This window comes from Apodemus sylvaticus, chromosome 1 (genome assembly GCF_947179515.1).
Source record: "Apodemus sylvaticus chromosome 1, mApoSyl1.1, whole genome shotgun sequence".
NCBI lineage: Eukaryota > Metazoa > Chordata > Mammalia > Rodentia > Muridae > Apodemus > Apodemus sylvaticus.
Genome location: NC_067472.1, coordinates 188,618,812 through 188,635,714, shown reverse-complemented (window position 1 = coordinate 188,635,714; position 16,903 = coordinate 188,618,812). Strand labels below are relative to the sequence as shown.

The following is a 16,903-nucleotide window of genomic DNA, read 5'->3' as shown; positions in this document are numbered from 1 at the left end:
TATCACTGAACTATATACCAGCCTATACATTTATTCCTTTGAAACTGATTAACTGTCTAAAATAGTAAATCCTCCCTTAGGCAAGGTGTAATCAGATAGGAAATGCTTGTAGGATCTAATTCCATTCCTTCCTTCCTTTCTTCCTTCCTTTCTTTCTCCTTTCCTTTCCTTTTTTTTTTTTTTTCAGACAGGGTTTCTCTGTGTAGCCCTGGCTGTATGTCCTGGAACTCACTCTGTAGACCAGGCTGGCCTTGAACTCTCTAATTCCATTATTATACCCTTCTATCGAATTTAAACCAGTTCCTCCGAAAGCTTTTAAAATGATGATACAGCTCTGGGTGGGTATAGGTCTATAGGTCACTTGGTTGGTAGTGCTAACCTACCTGGCATGTGATGAGGCCACCAGCATCATATAAAACTGGACATGGTAAGCCAAAGGTGCACACCTTTAATCCCAGCACTTGGAAGGCAGAAGCAGGTGGATTTCTGAGTTCAAGGTCAGCCTGGCCTACAGAGTGAGTTCCAGGACAGCCATGGCTATACCGAGAAACCTTGTTTCAAAAAAAAAAAAAAAAAAAAAAAAAAAAAAAAAAAAGAAAAGAAAACAAAACCCGCATAGTGGAGCACACCTGTGATCCTGGCTCTTGAGATGTAGAGGCAGGGGGATCAGAAGTTCAAGGCTAGCCGTAACTTTACAGAGAAGTCAGCCTGGGACACATAAGACTCTTTGCCTCCTCCTCATTTCTTAAAGGTTTTTCAAATGACATGGCTTCGGGACTGGAGAGCACCGACTACTCTTCCAGAGGTCCTGAGTTCAAATCCCAGCAACCACACTGTGGCTCACAACCATCAAATGACATGGTTTCTCTGTGTAGCCGTGGCTGTCCTAGAACTTGATCTGTAGACCAGGCTGGCCTCAGACTCACACAGATCTACCTACTTCTGCTTCCCAAGTGCTGGGATTAAAGGCGTGTACCACCACCGCTTGTCTTAGGCCCTGTCTTAAACTAAAAGGCACACATGTTCTATTATTTTCTAATATTTTTCTTAAAACAATAACCTGAACAAAGAGTGGTAAGTGAAATAGACCCAGCGACAGTTAGTGCTCATTTGATTTTTTTATTTCCGTCGGTAATGGTGATGGACTGTTTTGCCCTCTGTATGTTAAGCAGGCGCCTACCACTGAGCTACACTTCCAGGCAGCTGATAGAGTTGATGATTGCTTTAAAAAAAATGGAGTGATGGGAAAAACCATAAGGAGAAGCCTGGTTGTAGAAGCCAGGGTCGGGTGCCAGCCTGTGCCCTTCGTGCCTGTGTGTCAGCATCTGTTTTCAGATTCGGAGCCCTTCCAGAGGCCAGGTCTGTTGTTGGCTGACGACGTCCCAGTCATCCCGAAATGCAGTGGCAGACAGCCCCAGCCCAGTCCGTTCCCTGCCCTCCCCTTCACATCTGGGCCTGATGTCAACAGCGAGGTGGGCGGTGGCCGAGGTGGGTGGTGACCGTGTTTTTCTGCTCCCTCCCAGCCTCAGGGGAGGGGCGGGCTCCCTGATCCCCACCCCTTACTCACACAAGCAGACAGGGTCTGTTCAGTTCTGGGCCAGAAACAAACTTTTATTGCAAAATGGGGACCTTCAAGTCACAAAGAGGTCGGCTATGGCTTCTGTCTTGATAAGGGGGAGGAGGGCTGGAGACAGCCAGCGGCACTCCCCTGCAGCAGGCAGCCCTGCTAGTCCTTTCAGGGGAAGAAGGCATTCCCAGCTCTCCGATGAAGACTTGTAGGCAGCTTGAGACCAGAATGTGTTTGGGAACAGGCCCCCAGATAACATGATTATATAAAGCATGGCTGGGAAAGTTTTTTCTTTGGGTCGCTGGTCCTCATTAGCACGAGGTCTGTTTGCACAATTACGGACCAGGAAACATTTATAGTTGGGAAAGTTTGTTGGAAGGAGCATGTTTGAGGGGCAAGGGTGTGGAGGCGGCTGGGGAACAGTTTGTCGTCACGGTATGTCTCAGTGGGAAGAAGTTTGGAAGGGCCAAGACACTGTCACGTATGGTTTGGCTGTGTGGGCTACTGGCTGGTGGCCGTCGACTGAGCCACTCATGTGCCTGGATGGTGGTGAGGTCAGCCTTGGGAGTAGACAGGAACATCGTTCTGGCTGTGACGTGACCCCAGCTGGGGCATGCTGTTTTCTGTGGCGGGGACCCAGCAACAGTGGTGCTGAGCGTGTTAGACAGGGAGAGAGAGGAAGCGTCCCGAATGCAGCTGGGTCGTTTGTGTGTCTGTGTGGGCAGCAGCTGGATTGGGTTTGCGAGCATACAGAGTTGTGTGGTGGACAGTGGGTATCTAGCTATATGCTTGTAATTCCAGATAGCCTATATTACATTACGTGGGCCGAAAGCCTACGCAGCTCATGGTGGTGCACACCTGTAGTAATTCCAGCACGCAGGACGCTGAGGCAGGAGGATTACAAGTTTGAGATCGACTTGTGTCACGGCCCTCTCCAAAAAAAAAAAAAAAAAAAGCACATGCTTCCGTTGTTGTGCGGTTGTGTAGCGGCGGTGTGGTCCCCGGTCTCCACAGATGCGTGGTGTGTGACGTGACGTAGCTTCCAAGAGACCTGCCTCACACACACACCCTTGAGGCTGTTTCGCCCCAGATGGCTCCCACCTTCCAACGTCTTTCCTTCATCTGGACTGGTCGCCAGTGGGCCAGACCTGCAGCTGGAAGTCCCGGGGAATGTTGAAAAGTCCGCTGATGGCTGGCTTCAGACTCAAGTCCCCCAGTGGGCTCGGGGTCTCCAGGGAGAAGGCTTGCAAGATGGCAGTGAAGAAAAGCCACAACTCCGCCCGAGCCAGGCCTTCGCCCAGACAGACTCGCTTACCTGGCAGGGAAGGACGGAGTCAGCCGCGGGCACACAGGGAGACGACAGAGACCCTGGGGTGCAGGAAAATGTCTCCCCAACTGCGGCTGACACCACTGGCCAATCAGTGCCCTCTGATTATCCCTAAAGCCCAGGAGATACCTAAAGAGTAAGGCAGGAAGGCTTCGTGCTTTCTCAACCGACCATCGACATCCAGGAAGCGGCCTGGATGGAACTCTTCTGGGTTCTGGAAAACCGCAGGGTCATGCAGTACGGAGGCAATCAGAGGAAAGACCTCAGTGCCCTGAGGAGACAGGTAAAAGCTCACGCAGTTGGGTGTTCTACATTGATACTTTTAAGATAACTTGATTAAAAATTAAGATTTTTTTAAAAAAAGATTTATTTGTATTGAGATTTTCATTTTAGTATTTTTAATTGTGTGATTGTGTGTGTGTGTGTGTGTGTGTGTGTGTGCAGTAGCATCTGGTCCCCCTGGAGCTGGAGTTACAGGCAGCTGCGAAGCGCCCACCATGGATGCTGAGAAGGACACTTGGGTCCTCTGCCACAGCACTACGCCTCTCACTCTCTCTCTTTTCTCCCATTTGCTCCTACTTTCTCTCTAGACCAGGTCTCATTATGTAGCCCAGGCTAGCCTTGAACTTGCAGCAATTCTCCTGCCTCAGCCTCTCCCAGTGCTGGCATAGCAGGCGTCTGTCATCACGCTGGGATAAGCAAGCGTTTTCTTTCAGCATTCACATTCGCTGCCTTGTATGAAACAGGTTCACACGGTGGCCTCAGTCCCGCCCTCGCGCCTTGAGTCTCTGGAGCAAGGCTCAGGAAGGAGATAATAGTGTGCCCAGTTTAAAGACAGAGAGCCTGTTGTGGTGGCACCAGCCCGGAGGCTGAGGCAGGAAGGAGGCAAGATTGCAAGTTCAAGGCCAGCCCACTCTACTTAACATGATCTTATTTCATAAGGAAAGCAAACAAACCCCACAAGGGGTGTGTCTAGGGATGTATAGAACACTTGCTTAATGTATAAGAGGCCCCTGGGCTCAGCTCCTAGTACCTTATGGGGGTGATATAAAAAAGATGGAGAAAGCAAGGCTCAGAGAATTTAAGCAGAAGCCAAAGGACCCCTGGGGGAGGCTGGCGAAGTGTGTTATTTTTATACTGCTTTGAGATCCTGGGAGTCTGTTGTGAGCCCGAGATTAAGTCGTAGCTGTATGAAGAAGCCACCTCTCTGGGGAATGTCCCAGGGAGGCAAAAGGCAAGAGCATGCGTGGGAGGGCTGTCCAAGAAGGGACAGGCAGGGAGGGCTGCAGCCTCTCGGCCAGAGAGAGCTTGTGTGTTCTCGGGGCTGTTACGGTAGAGGGCGAAGGCAGGGGGCACAACCAGAGCAGAGGGGCAAAGCGGGACTTGCTAGGGAGCCTGGCCCAGGCGGTGTGAGCTGCGAGAGAACTCCCCGGAAAAGCACCATGGGACTGTTGTTATTAAAGAACAGAAAGGCAGATTGAGGTGACTAAACCATAGGTTCTGGGTTCAAATCTCATCTTCCCACTCTGGCTGGGTGCATGCATCTTAGGTCTTCCATCTGTAAAATGGGTGTGATGCTCACGTAGGCTTGTTCTGGAGATGAAAGAAACCAATACTGACAGAAAGCATCCGGAACAGTAGCTGACACCAAGTAAGGTGTTCTGTATGACACTGTTTCTGTCCTCTATATGCACACAGGGCAACCACCCTCCCTCAAGAGCTGGGTAGATGTTTTCCAAGCATTATCTTACAAGCCCAAATGACTATCATTATTCCTAATTTAGAAGAGGGGCATATTGAGGCTCAGTAGATGAAGCCATTTGTTCAAGTTCCAGCTAAGAAAACAACAGGGCTAACCTAAGGATTTGATTCCAGAAGGAGCCGCCACTTCTATCTCAGGATTGGGAATATATCGCCCCCTGGTGGTTCTATTCTGAACTGTTTTTCAACGGCGGCGGAAGAGAAAGGGGTGGGTGGAGGGTGGGGGCGTGGAGGATCCAGACCGAGGCAGGGACATCAAAACGCAAGTCCTGGGGCCCGAGATAACTGCTCTGGCCACGCCATACACCTACCTTGGGCAGAGTGTATCCTCGGAAGCAAGTGGTCCTCGTGACGGCGTGGGGCATTCCCATGGGTACCAATGCCAGGAGACGCTGTGCCTCGTGCAAAACAGCATCTGTGTACGGGAGGCGAGCTCGATCGCTGAGACTCGGAGCCCTGCCGGGGCCCAGCTCCTGGATCAGCTCCTCCCGAACACGCTCTGAATGCAAGAGAAGGGTTGCAGGTCAAGGGTGGACCCTGCGATCTTTCTCCCAGAAGCCTCATCTTGTACAGCAGGGTTTAAGGGGCAGGGCTGGCAACAGCAGAGGAGCAGGTAGGCCTGGGGTCTTGTCAGCCTGTGTTGGATACTGTATCTATTTTGTCTTAACTTCCCTAACAAAAGATGGTGTTGAGACTGGCTGTCCTGGAAATCACTACATAGACCAGCCTGGCCTTGAACTCAGAGAGGTCCATCTTCCTCTGCCTCCCAAGTGCTGGGATTAAAGGTGGACACCGTTACTGGTCGCTGTTTTCTAGACAGGCCTCAGTCATTCACCCAAAGTCATAGCTGAGTCCAGTAATGTCCCCGGGCCTCTAAGTGCTGCCTATTAGGTCAGGTTAAACACTGAGTTCCCTGGGGGTGGGTGGGAGTAAGATGGGGGAGGGGGTGGTTCATTCCCAGCCTGGCCTGTTATCCATCTGCCCTCCCTCACTTACTGCAGGTTCAGGGCTAGCCTCTGCTCTGATTGTGACCATCACCTCTCTTTGATTGTTTTATGTTTTGCCTATAACCCAGGCTAGAGTGACCAAGGTTGGGGCCTCAGACTCACAGACTACTAAATGCTGGGACTACAGGTTTGCACTACCACACTTGGTTGGTGATGCTACTTGTGTGTGGGGTGGGGTGTGCACTGTGCACACACCTGTGGACGGTGTCTGTGTCCTGCTCCATTACTACCCACCTTGTCCCTAGCATCTATCGCCGAGCCTGGAGCTAGGTTGGCAGCCAGCAGTGTCCCGTCTCAGCCCCTCCTCTCCTAGTGCTGGAGTTACAGGTACAGATGTGCCAAGCTTTTAACATGGATGGTGTAGATTTGAACTCAGGTCCCCATGCTTGTGCAGTAAGTGCTCTTACCCTCTGAGCCATCTCCCTAGCCCTGATTATAATTTTTAAATTTCAGGACTGATCTAGTATCTTGTGAAGTTTGGATTCTTCTCCTTTTTTGGGGAGGGGGCTAGGCTCAAGTTACTTTAATATGTGACCCCTTCCTCCCCACATTTCTCCCCTCCCCCTTTTCTTATGACAGGCCCTTGGTATGTAGCCAAGGTCTTCACTCACTATGTAGAAAAGGCTGGCCTTGAACTTGTGACAACCATTCCGCTTAGGTTTCCTGAGCGCTAGCATTACAGGCGGGACCTACAGTCCATGTTCATACCCCCTTTGAATGCAACTCTGTCCTCATCCTTCCTGTCTCTAGCTCAGGGTAACTCCACTGTCTGCAGTTTCCCAGCTAGAAACTCAAGTCTGGCCCCTGGACAAGGCTTCCCTTCCTTGTTCTCCACAACCTGCCTATTCTGCTTCTATCCCCTTGTCTCCACAGCCTGGTCTTGCCCTGTCTTCTTCCTTTAGGTTTCTGCTCACCTTCCTGAGTGCGCATGTGTGTGTGTGTGTGTGTGTGTGTGTGTTGTAGGGTGCTAACTGGGAATGTCACCCAGAGCCTCGTGCTTGCTAGGCAGTCACTCTACCACTGAGCCATGTCCCTACCTCTCACCAGTGGATCCAGGCCAGGGCTCTGGGCTGCCCCTCGCTGTCTCCTGAGACAGTGCAAGAGTCCATCACTGAGTTCCAGTCTCCTACAGTTCATTCTGTCACGGAAGCTCAGAGACTTTCTAAAATGCAGATGTAAACTGGGAAGCCAAGCCAGGACGCTGAGTTAGGTAGAGATCAGCCTGGGCTAAACAGTGAGCAGCGGGCTTGTTGTAGGGTGGGGGTGGGGGATAAATTAAAAAAATTAAATAAAAAGCTTGGGCTAGCCGGGAAGTGGTGGCACATGCCTTTAATCCCAGCACTTGGGAGGCAGAGGCAGGTGGATTTCTGAGTTCGAGGCCAGCCTGGTCGACAGAGTGAGTTCCAGGACAGCCAGGGCTACACAGAGAAATCCTGTCTCGAAAAAACCAAAAAAAAAAACCCAAAACCAAACCAAACAGACAAAAAGCTTGGGCTGTAAAGTGTGATCCTATCTCAAATAAAAATAGATGCATAAATAAATCATATCTTCCCTGATCAACATCCTTCTACGGCTCCCCATGACTGGGGACAAGGCACTGTCTAAAGGTGACAAAGTGGCACAGACAGGTCCTGTCTTGCCTCTCACTACATCTTGGATTGTGGGACTGTGAGGAGAAGTTCCGGAAGCCCTCACCGCTTGGCGAATCCTAAACCTGTTCCTTCTCATCTCCCTTCACATTCTGTCCCCTGGCAGCGCACTTGGGTTCCTGGGGCCTGCCTGGCAGGAACAGTTTCTTACGTTGGACTTGAGGGTATCGCAGTAGGAGCAGGAGGGTATAGCGGATGGTGGCACCGATGGTCATCGTCCCAGCAAACAGCAGGTATGTGACCGTCATCAGCAAGTTCTTCTCGGTGAATTCTGTACCTGGGTCTTGTTTCTCCTGAGGATTGAGATAAATGTTTGGGATAAGTTGAGAAATGAGGAACAGTTATTTAAGTGATATTTAGATTCAACTTTATTATTATTATTATTATTATTATTATTATTTTCCAGACAAGATTTCTCTGTGTATCCCTGGTTGTCCTGGAACTTACTCTGTAGACCAGGCTGGCCTTGAAGTCACAGAGATTCACTTGCTTCTGCCTCCTGAGTGCTGGGATTAAAGGCATGCCAGGTGAGATTCAAGATTAAAAAAAAAAAGATCTTCTTTTTTAATTTCATGTGTGGGCCATGACATATATGTGAAGGTCAGAGGACAACGGAGAAGCTCGTTATCTGCATTGTCCACTGTGTGGGTCCCAGGGATCACAGATAGTCAGTCTTCGTAGCAAATCCCTAAGTCATTGGTCATTACTCCCGTTTCTGAAACAGGGTCTCATGTAGTCCAGGCTGGCCTCAAACTTGCTCTATAGATGAAGATGACCTCCTGCCTCTGCCTCCTCGGCTGGGATGGCAAGTGTGAGCTCGTGTGGTGCTGGGGTGGTGTCCGGGGCTCCCTGCTTGTTAGACAGCTCTGCCTACTTGTGCACAGAGACATGGAGGTAGAGAAAGAGGCCTGGAGCCAGGCCTGGAGGTTTAGCCTTTAGGAGACAGAAGAAGGGGATGTCTGCAAGTTCCAGGCCAGCCTAGGCCATAGGGTGAGCTGCAGGCCAGCCTAGGCCACAGGGTGAGTTCCAGGCCAGCCTAGGCCACAGGGTGAGTTCCAGGCCAGCCTAGGCCACAGGGTGAGCTGCAGGCCAGCCTAGGCCACAGGGTGAGCTGTAGGCCAGCCTAGGCCACAGGGTGAGTTCCAGGCCAGCCTAGGCTACAGGGTGAGTTCTAGGCCAGCCTAGGCCACAGGGTGAGCTGCAGGCCAGCCTAGGCTACAGAATAAGACCATATCCTACCAACAGTAAAAGGGAAGAGGGTCATAGAAATCCTCAGGAGCACTCAGTCCCTAAAGGCGGCTCTGTAGGGCAGACTAGAATCAAGAAGGGATGGTCTCCTCCCCTAGCAAATTAATCCTCCCCAGAGTCCCATCCCGAGCTCATCCCAGGGACGAGGACTCAGCATATACTGGGAGTACAGACTATCAGCCAGGCCAAGTAGTCAGTCACATTCAAGAGGGACTCTTCCCTCTCCCAAGTTTCCTCACCTGCGCCATCTTTAGCAGGAAGGCGTCGACGATGTCGCGTGCAGGACCTGAGGCGTGGAAGCATCCCTGGTGTTTCTGTACCTGCTGGATAGTGAAGGCAGCCAGGGTGCCCAGGTGGTGCTGGAGCTGTGCGTGTGGGCCCGGCAGGGGCTGCAGTAGCCAGGAGAACATCTCGTAGGCCTGTGGGTGCAGGAAGACGGCTCAGGCAAATGTTCCCAGGGTGTCTGACAGGAAGCTTCGAGGCTTAAGGAGGCTTCCATCACTCACCTGGCCCCATGGAGAGCTGATCCCCAACAAGGTGCCACTTGCTGCCTGGATCACAGCCTGGAACTCTTTATCCTCATAGGGCAAACGGATGCCAAAGATGAGGGAACAGACGACATTAGAGGTGGCCTGGGCCAGCAGCATGGAAGGGTTGAATGGATGTCCTGGGAGGCATAGAAGGCAAGGGGAGAGAGGGAGAGGGAGAGGGTAAAGGGGAGGGGAGGGGAGGGAGGAGGGGGAGGGGAGGAGGAGGAAAGGGGGAGGAGATGGGGAGGAGAGGGGAAGGGAGAGGGAGAGGGGAGGGGGAGGGAGGGGGAGGGAGAGGGAGAGGAGGGGGGTAGGGGCAGGGGGTAGTGGAAAGGGGGGGGGGAAAGGAGAGGGGAGGGGGATAGTGGGAAGGGGGAGGGGGAGGAAAGGGGTAGGGGAGAGGGAGGAGAGGGGAGGGGGAGGGAGAAGGAAAGGGAGAGGAAGAGGGAGAGAAAGAGGGAGAGGGAGAGGGAGAGAGAGAGGGAGAGGGAGAATTAGAAATAGGTGTGACAGCTCACACGTGCATTCCTGGCTCTTAAGAAGCTGAGACAGAGGATTGCTGGGAGTTCAAGAACAACCAGGGTTACAGAATGAGACCATGAGTCCAAAAGCAAAAACAAAACAACACACACACACACACACACACACCACCACCACCACCACCACCACCACCACCAACAACAACAACAACAACAACAAAGAGAGAGAACAGGGCATCTGTATTTGGATTGTAACATTTGTGGAGTTGAAAGTAAAAATGGACCATGTTGAGACAGGCCAGAGGATTTTTGTTCAGAGGTGTGCCCAGTGCCAGGCTGTGGTGGAAAAAGGAGGTAAATATAACACGGGATCAAATCTCTACAGTCTGCTTAGGCCTATGGACGCTCTTACACAGATGCCAACGAGAACAGCAGAGCACCTGGGAGACACAGCCCAGTGGAGGATCTGGAGAATTCAAAGAATACATATCAGGGCCAAAAAGGACGTTCACTGGATTAAGAAAGGAGAAAGGGCAGACTGAACAGCTTATCTTAAAAAGGCTATGAGTGAAGCCGGGCAGCGGTGGTGCACGCCTTTAATCCCAGCATTTGGGAGGCAGAGGCAGGTGGATTTCTGAGTTCGAGGCCAGCCTGGTGTACCGAGTGGGTTCCAGGACAGCCAGGGCTACACAGAGAAACCCTGACTTACAAAACAAGTCTACTGCTTTATTTATACAAAGCAAGTGTCTCATACCTCGCTGAATGGTTTCCGCTTGGATGTATATACCTGGGCATATGGACGTGTTTAAACACGGGGAATATTCTGTCACTGTCTTGGAAGTAAGGAGACCACCTGTGTTTTAGTTTGTGTTCACTGGCTTGTTACAGGCAGGGGCTAAACCTCAGGAAGCAACTGTCTGTTCTTGACGATGCTGATTTAATTACAATTCCCTATGTCAAGGATGCTGGTTTTTGCTCTTGAAGGGCACATACCGTGGTTTATTTATCATATCAGATAAACAGTATTTAACACAGACACAGACACAGACACACACACACACACACACACACACACACACAGAGAGAGAGAGAGAGAGAGAGAGAGAGAGAGAGAGAGAGAGAGAGATGGTAGCTCACATGGGCAACCCTAACACTTGGAGACTGAGGCAGAAGGATTAATCACCAGTTCCAGGCCAGACTGGCCTAACTAGTAACTTGTCTTGTCTTAGACAAAACAAGACAAAGTAGGTAGGGGGTAAAGAGGAAAGAAGGGAGAAAGAGAACCTGCTCAAGGGTACCAATGTCCCAGGGACAGAGACAGTGGTTGTGGCACCTCCAGGGATGATGGACAGCACCAGTGAGGAGCAGAGCATGCCGGGCCCCCCCCCCGCTCCCCCTCCCCCCCTTACCCCCCCTTGGCAGATTCGCCACCACCCGGGAACAAAGGGGATGGCGGTTCCTGTTCCTCTGGCTGGAAGCGTTCCCTGGCTCCACCCCGCTGACCTTCTGTCTTCTGGAAAGCCTCCACGAGACTCTGCACCTCCGCCTGGATCAGCTCCTCGCCTTCGCGCTTGCCCATGCCCAGATCCCGGAGAGCGAGCAGGGTGAATTTCCTCAGCTGTTTCCACCGCTCCCCATTGGCAAAGAAAACTCCTGTGTAGAAAACTAGATTCAAGAAGGGACTGGTCCCTTCCCCTCAGTGAGGTGCCCCAGGGCCCTGTCCTGGGTCTGTGCCAGCCTGGCAGCTGGCGTGTGCACATGTGAGCATGAGTGTGTGTGTGTGTGTGTCAGTGTGTGTGTGTGTGTGAGATAAGGACTCAATAGGTGCTCTATGAGTACATAATTGAATTAGCTCTTTATCCTTTGAGCTTAAGCGGGAGAGGTAGCCTCCTGAATGCGTGGCTAACCCTCCACCACCTTCTTACCCCTCTTTGTTCCATCTGCCCATCCCGGGGTAGCGCCCCGGGGCCCTGACGAGCCAAGGTGAGAATATGAACAGAAAGCAAGATGGCTAAAGTCACATGGTCTTTCATGCCTTAGCACAGACCTCCCTGCTGAGCTCAGTGCTGCGGGGTGACAGCTGGCTTGTAGTGGCAGTGGGGAGCTGTCCTAGGCTCCTCCCATGTCTGAAACTGGCTTGTAGATCTTTCCTCTCCCTACCTCCGCCTACCCCCACCCCTTGGCCATTCATCAGCGCCCTGGCCCTCTCAGGCTCTTTTCTCTGACAAATCCCATTTCTCTCCCTCCTCAGCCCTGGTCCTGGTCTGTCCAGTCCCTTCTCTGGGCTTTATTCACTTCACGGCCTTTCCCTGTGGAAATGCTTAGATCTCCAAAAACCAGAGCCCAGCTGCTCTGCTGTGACTCACAGGCCTGCTGGGTGACCAGAGCCATGCTGACTTCTAGCTTTATTAATCATCTACTATGACTTCTCTTGTTTCCTCAAAGGCTTCACGATCCTCCACCCCCACTGGACCCTTGCTGTTTCCTCATGCTCGCACCCCTCCATTCCTTCAGGGGTTGGTGGACATGAACCTACGGCTCTGCACATGTTAAGGTCTCTTACCTGTGAGTCATGCCCCTCCCCAGCCCCTCCCTGGGGGATTCTAGGCGGGGCTCTACCACTGAGCCCCTCCCCAGCCCCACTGGGGGATTCTAGGCAGGGGCTCTACCACTGAGCCACGCCCCCAGCCCCTCACTGGGGGATTCTAGGCGGGGCTCTACCACTGAGCCACGCCCCCAGCCCCTCACTGGGGGATTCTAGGCAGGGGCTCTACCACTGAGCCACGCCCCCAGCCCCTCATTGGGGGATTCTAGGCAGGGGCTCTACCACTTAAGTACATCACTAGATGCTGCCTACTGTTTTACTTATTTTAAAAGATTTAGGCTGGGCTGTGGTGGCGCACGCCTTTAATCCCAGCACTTGGGAGGTAGAGGCAGGCAGATTTCTGAGTTTGAGGACAGCCTGGTCTACAGAATGAGTTTCAGGACAGCCAGGGCTACACAGAGAAACCCTGTCTCAGACCCCCCCCCCAAAAAAAAACCCCAAAAAAACCCAAAAAAGATTTACTTTATTTTTATTTCTGTTTTCTGTGTGTGTTTGTGTATGCTCACACGTGTACAAATGCCTGGAGAGGCCAAGAGGATGTCAGATCCCTTGAAGCTGGAGTCCAAGCTATTGTGAGCTGCCCAAGGTGTGCTGGGAACAAGGCTCAGGTTCTCTGTAAGAACAGCAAATGTTTTTCTTTTATTTTTTTTTTTAAGATTTATTTATTTGCTTTATGTATAGGAGTACCATTATAGCTCTCTTCAGACACACCAGAAGAGGGCACCAGATCCCATTCCAGATGGTTGTGAGCCACCATGTGGTTGCTGGAATTTGAACTCAGGACCTCTGGAAGACCAGTCGGTGCTCTTAACGGCTGAGCCATCTCTCCAGCCACTCTTCAGCAAATGTTCTTAACTGCTGAGCTATCTCCCCTGCCCCCATCCTTTTGTTTTTAAATATTTATGATTTTGTTTTGAGAGGTTCTTGCTGTGTTGTAGCCTAGGCTGGCCTGAGCTCCTAGCAATTCTCCTGACACAGTCTGTCGAGTACTTGGACCAAAGGCCTGAGCCACCACTCTCAGCTGCTTCCGCAGCTTCGAGGAACGCCATTCCCCCGTTGTGTGGCAGCCCAGATATCACCTCCTCTGAGAAGCCTGACTCCCTGCCAACCCCACTCCAGCTCAGCATCTCTCCCGACACACTGTGGCCCTGCTCTCAGGGCCGTGCTCTCAGGGCCGTCCTCATTTTAGAATTCTATCTCCTCACTCTGTAGTTTCAACATAGTCTTTCCCAGGGAGAAGACATTGCATCTGCTTTGGAAATCTGTGTGCCCTCAGTACCTAGGACAGGGCCAGGCACAGGGAGCCGGTGAGCTGAAGAGATTCCTTCTCCTTCCTCCCCATGCGCACATGCCAGTCCATCTGCCTGGATACAACTTCCCTTCTGGCCCAAGAACCGCAGCCTGGACATCCTTTTTTCCGCTCAGAGCATAGGCTGCGCCTGACACCGCCTGTGGATTCCTAGAATCCTAGATCCCCCCGCCCGCCCCCATGTTAACTTGCTCCTCCCATCCTGGGCGATTCCTCGGAGCGGTTACTGTCTGATGACAGGCCTGTCTGGGTTCTCTAGGGCAAGTAGGCAGCACTGTCTTAGTCACCACTGTGCTGCCAGACTTTCTGGTGGTACTGGAGATTGAAGCTAGGACTCCACACATGCTATGCATGCTTTCCATCTTAACATAAAGAATTGTTTCTATGGTTTGGGGACCCCTGGCCCTCTTCTCTCTCTTTTGGCTTGGGCATGGAATCCACAGCATTACACAAGCTAGGTAAAGGTTGGCCCTTCATTGGTAAAGTCTAAGAAAATACTCTGTTGAGCCATACCCCTAGCCCCTGACTGAAAGGAGGTGGGGAGGGATTCTAGGCAGGGCTCTACCACTGAGCCACGCCCCCAGCCCCTCACTGGGGATTCTAGGCAGGGGCTCTACCACTGAGCCACATCCCCAGCCCCTCCCTGGGGGATTCTAGGCAGGGCTCTACCACTGAGCCACGCCCCCAGCCCCTCACTGGGGGATTCTAGGCAGATGCTCTACCACTGAGCCACGCCTCCGGCCCCTCACTGGGGGATTCTAGGCAGGGGCTCTACCACTGAGCCACGCCCCCAGCCCCTCCCTGGGGGATTCTAGGCAGGGCTCTACCACTGAGCCACGCCCCCAGCCCCTCACTGGGGGATTTCTAGGCAGGGCTCTACCACTGAGCTGCGCCCCCAGCCCCTCACTGGTGGATTCTAGGCAGGAGCTCTACCACTGAGCTGCGCCCCCAGCCCTCACTGGCGGATTCTAGGTAAGCACTTTCCACTGTACAAGGCCAGCAACCATCACTGGTGGGTTCTACGCATGCCCTACCACTAATCCTAGTTCTGGCATTTTCAAGACACGGTCACACTGTCTTGTCCTATGTAGCCCATGCTAACCTTGAACTCACTATGTAGTGCATTTCCTAGAATGATAGGCACTCAGTCACCTGTACAAAAAACTCCATACCTAAAGTGGGGCAGGCCCCAGCAGCCCCAGCCCATTTGCCCTCATGACTCCTGACTCACCGTGACCATCAAAGGTCTTGTCCAGCGTTGCTAAGGTTCCACGCCCGCTGAATTCCTCGCCTGACCTCCCAAGGCTTCTCTTACAGCCTCATGTCCAACCAGGACACCACGCGGCGCCGGGGGCCCAGGTACACCGTGAACACGGGCCCATACTTCTTACTTAGCTAGGGGCAGAGAAGGAGAAGACAGTCCCAGGGAGCTGCCTCTTTTAGGCAGCCTGTATTAGTTCTAAACCATGGGGTGTGGCTTTTGCCCCCTGTATCAGGAACTGGTCTGCCCCCTACCCCAAGCAAAAGTATCCCTTTGGGAAGTTGCTCTCTTTTTGCACAGGAGTGTGGAGTGGGAGCTCCACCCCAGCCCACCCCCACCCCCACTCTTTTTTTTTTTTTTCTTCTCAAGACAAGGTTTCTTTGTGTAGCTCTGGCTGTCCTGGAACTTGCTCTGTAGACCAGGTTGGCTGCGAACTCACATATTTCCTCTGCCTCTAGAGCACTGGGATTAAGGTGTGCATCACCTCCGCCATGTTGCCATGTTGAGCGGGTGCTTCTTAAACACGCCCCTTTGCTTTCCCTCTCACTCCCTTCTAGGCTTTAACCTCTGATCTTGGGACCACCCACAACCAGCTTGGGTTTCCCATAATCCCCCTCTGCCCAATATCTGCCTACTCATTCCGACCTCTACTAAACACTTAAACCCCACAGCAAGTACCAAGAAGCATGTGTCCCATGTCTCCCTTAGACGCCCACTCCTCCGTTCTGTCCTTAAAAGTCCCTCAGAATATTTTTGAATGGAGAACTTCATCCCCCCCCCCCCACTACCCCTAGCAAGTTGGGGCTGCCTCCCCATCCTCCCACCCGGTGGCAGGAACTCCTAGCTCCCTCCTACCAGAGCTACACCCATCCTCCCACTCTGGGAGTCTCTGAGGCAGATTCCTTCAGCCCGGGATGCTCTGTGCTCAGCCCCCTCCAGCTTCCAGATGCTTCCCTTCCAGCGGGTGCTGGTGGGGACGACGAGCTCGCCCGCTACCCTCTTCTCTAGAGAATGTCCGCTTTGCAGCTTTGGTTCTGGCTCACTAACTTCCAGCCTTCTGTGGGTCCCTGCGACCTGGGACCCCTACCCTTCTGGGTCCTGGTCTCATTTCTTCCTAGGTCTCTGCGAGCTGTGTCCCTCCCGGCTTTGGCCCCCTTTCAGGACATTCCCTTCTTTCTTTCTGAGCCCTGGATCCCACTTCCAAGGCTGGCTGAGCTCTGACCATCCCAACCTGGATACCCTTGCCCAGCCCAGGTCGACTTGTTCGTGTCCCCAGCTCAAGGCATTCATAGTCTCCTTGCCCTCAGAACTCCCGCTTCTGCCTCCTTTCTAAGATAGCCCAAGACTCATCTGCTCCGGCACTTAGAAGGCTCCCCGCCCCCGCGCATATCCCCTGGTTAGGATGTCCTTGCGTCCCCTCACCCGCAAGAGCCCCGAGTACAGCGCCCCGGGACGCAGCTGCAGGAGGTTCCCCAGCAACGGCAGCGGCGTGGGCCCCGGGGGTAAGTGGCCTCGGGCCGGGGTCCTGGGCAGCGTCAGAGCCAGCAGCAGCAGCAGCAGCAGGGCCAGCAGCAGCGCCCAGGTGCTGGCTGCCTCCATCTCTGCAGGTCGGCGGGTCTGCACCTCCTAGGAGCTTCTTGCGGCCGGACTAGTTAGGGGCGGGAACGGGGCGGTTCCCTCCTCAAGGAAATCTAGAGGAGTGGGGCGGGGCAGCCTCCTGTAAGGCTTCGCTCCCCGCACCCCTATTTCTCCGTCTCCGGCCCGCAGTCGCCAGAAGTCCCACGCCATCGCACGAATAGATCTCCCAGGTCACCTAGGTTTTCCCAGGGTTCAGAGGGCGGGGACAGTACCTTGGGCCCCAGGTGGGGCATAGTAAGCAAACAAGAGGAACCTGGGAGCCGGAGACCTTGACTGGCTGCAGCAGCCACACCTCGCGGGGCGGTGACCCCGCCTGGCTCTCCTCAGCTCCTGCCTCCCTCTGTTTATCTTGGTGTGCGTGCATGCGTGCCTGTGCGGGTGTCTTGGAGGCACTTTCCTCCCGCATCCTACCTCCACCAACTAGGAGGGACTTGACGTTAGGTTGTCCCTCCTTTACATTACACGGAGCATTACAAGGCTCCGTGACATTGCTATCTGACTTAGGTCAGTCTGTATTGGTTG

The 16,903-nt window shown here is 53.0% G+C and overlaps 1 protein-coding gene across 1 annotated transcript; it reads right to left on the bottom strand.

Annotated features, from left to right (window-relative positions):
• Nucleotides 1-1,590: 1,590 nt before the first annotated feature.
• LOC127673071 (cytochrome P450 2S1) lies at nucleotides 1,591-16,633 on the bottom strand. Its single transcript, XM_052168619.1, is given in 11 exon segments — nucleotides 1,591-2,882; nucleotides 3,024-3,165; nucleotides 4,967-5,154; nucleotides 7,463-7,604; nucleotides 8,799-8,978; nucleotides 9,066-9,226; nucleotides 11,072-11,221; nucleotides 14,714-14,773; nucleotides 14,776-14,820; nucleotides 14,823-14,877; nucleotides 16,166-16,633. Coding segments are annotated over 11 exon segments (1,497 nt in total). The 5' UTR covers nucleotides 16,343-16,633; the 3' UTR covers nucleotides 1,591-2,685.
• Nucleotides 16,634-16,903: the final 270 nt, after the last annotated feature.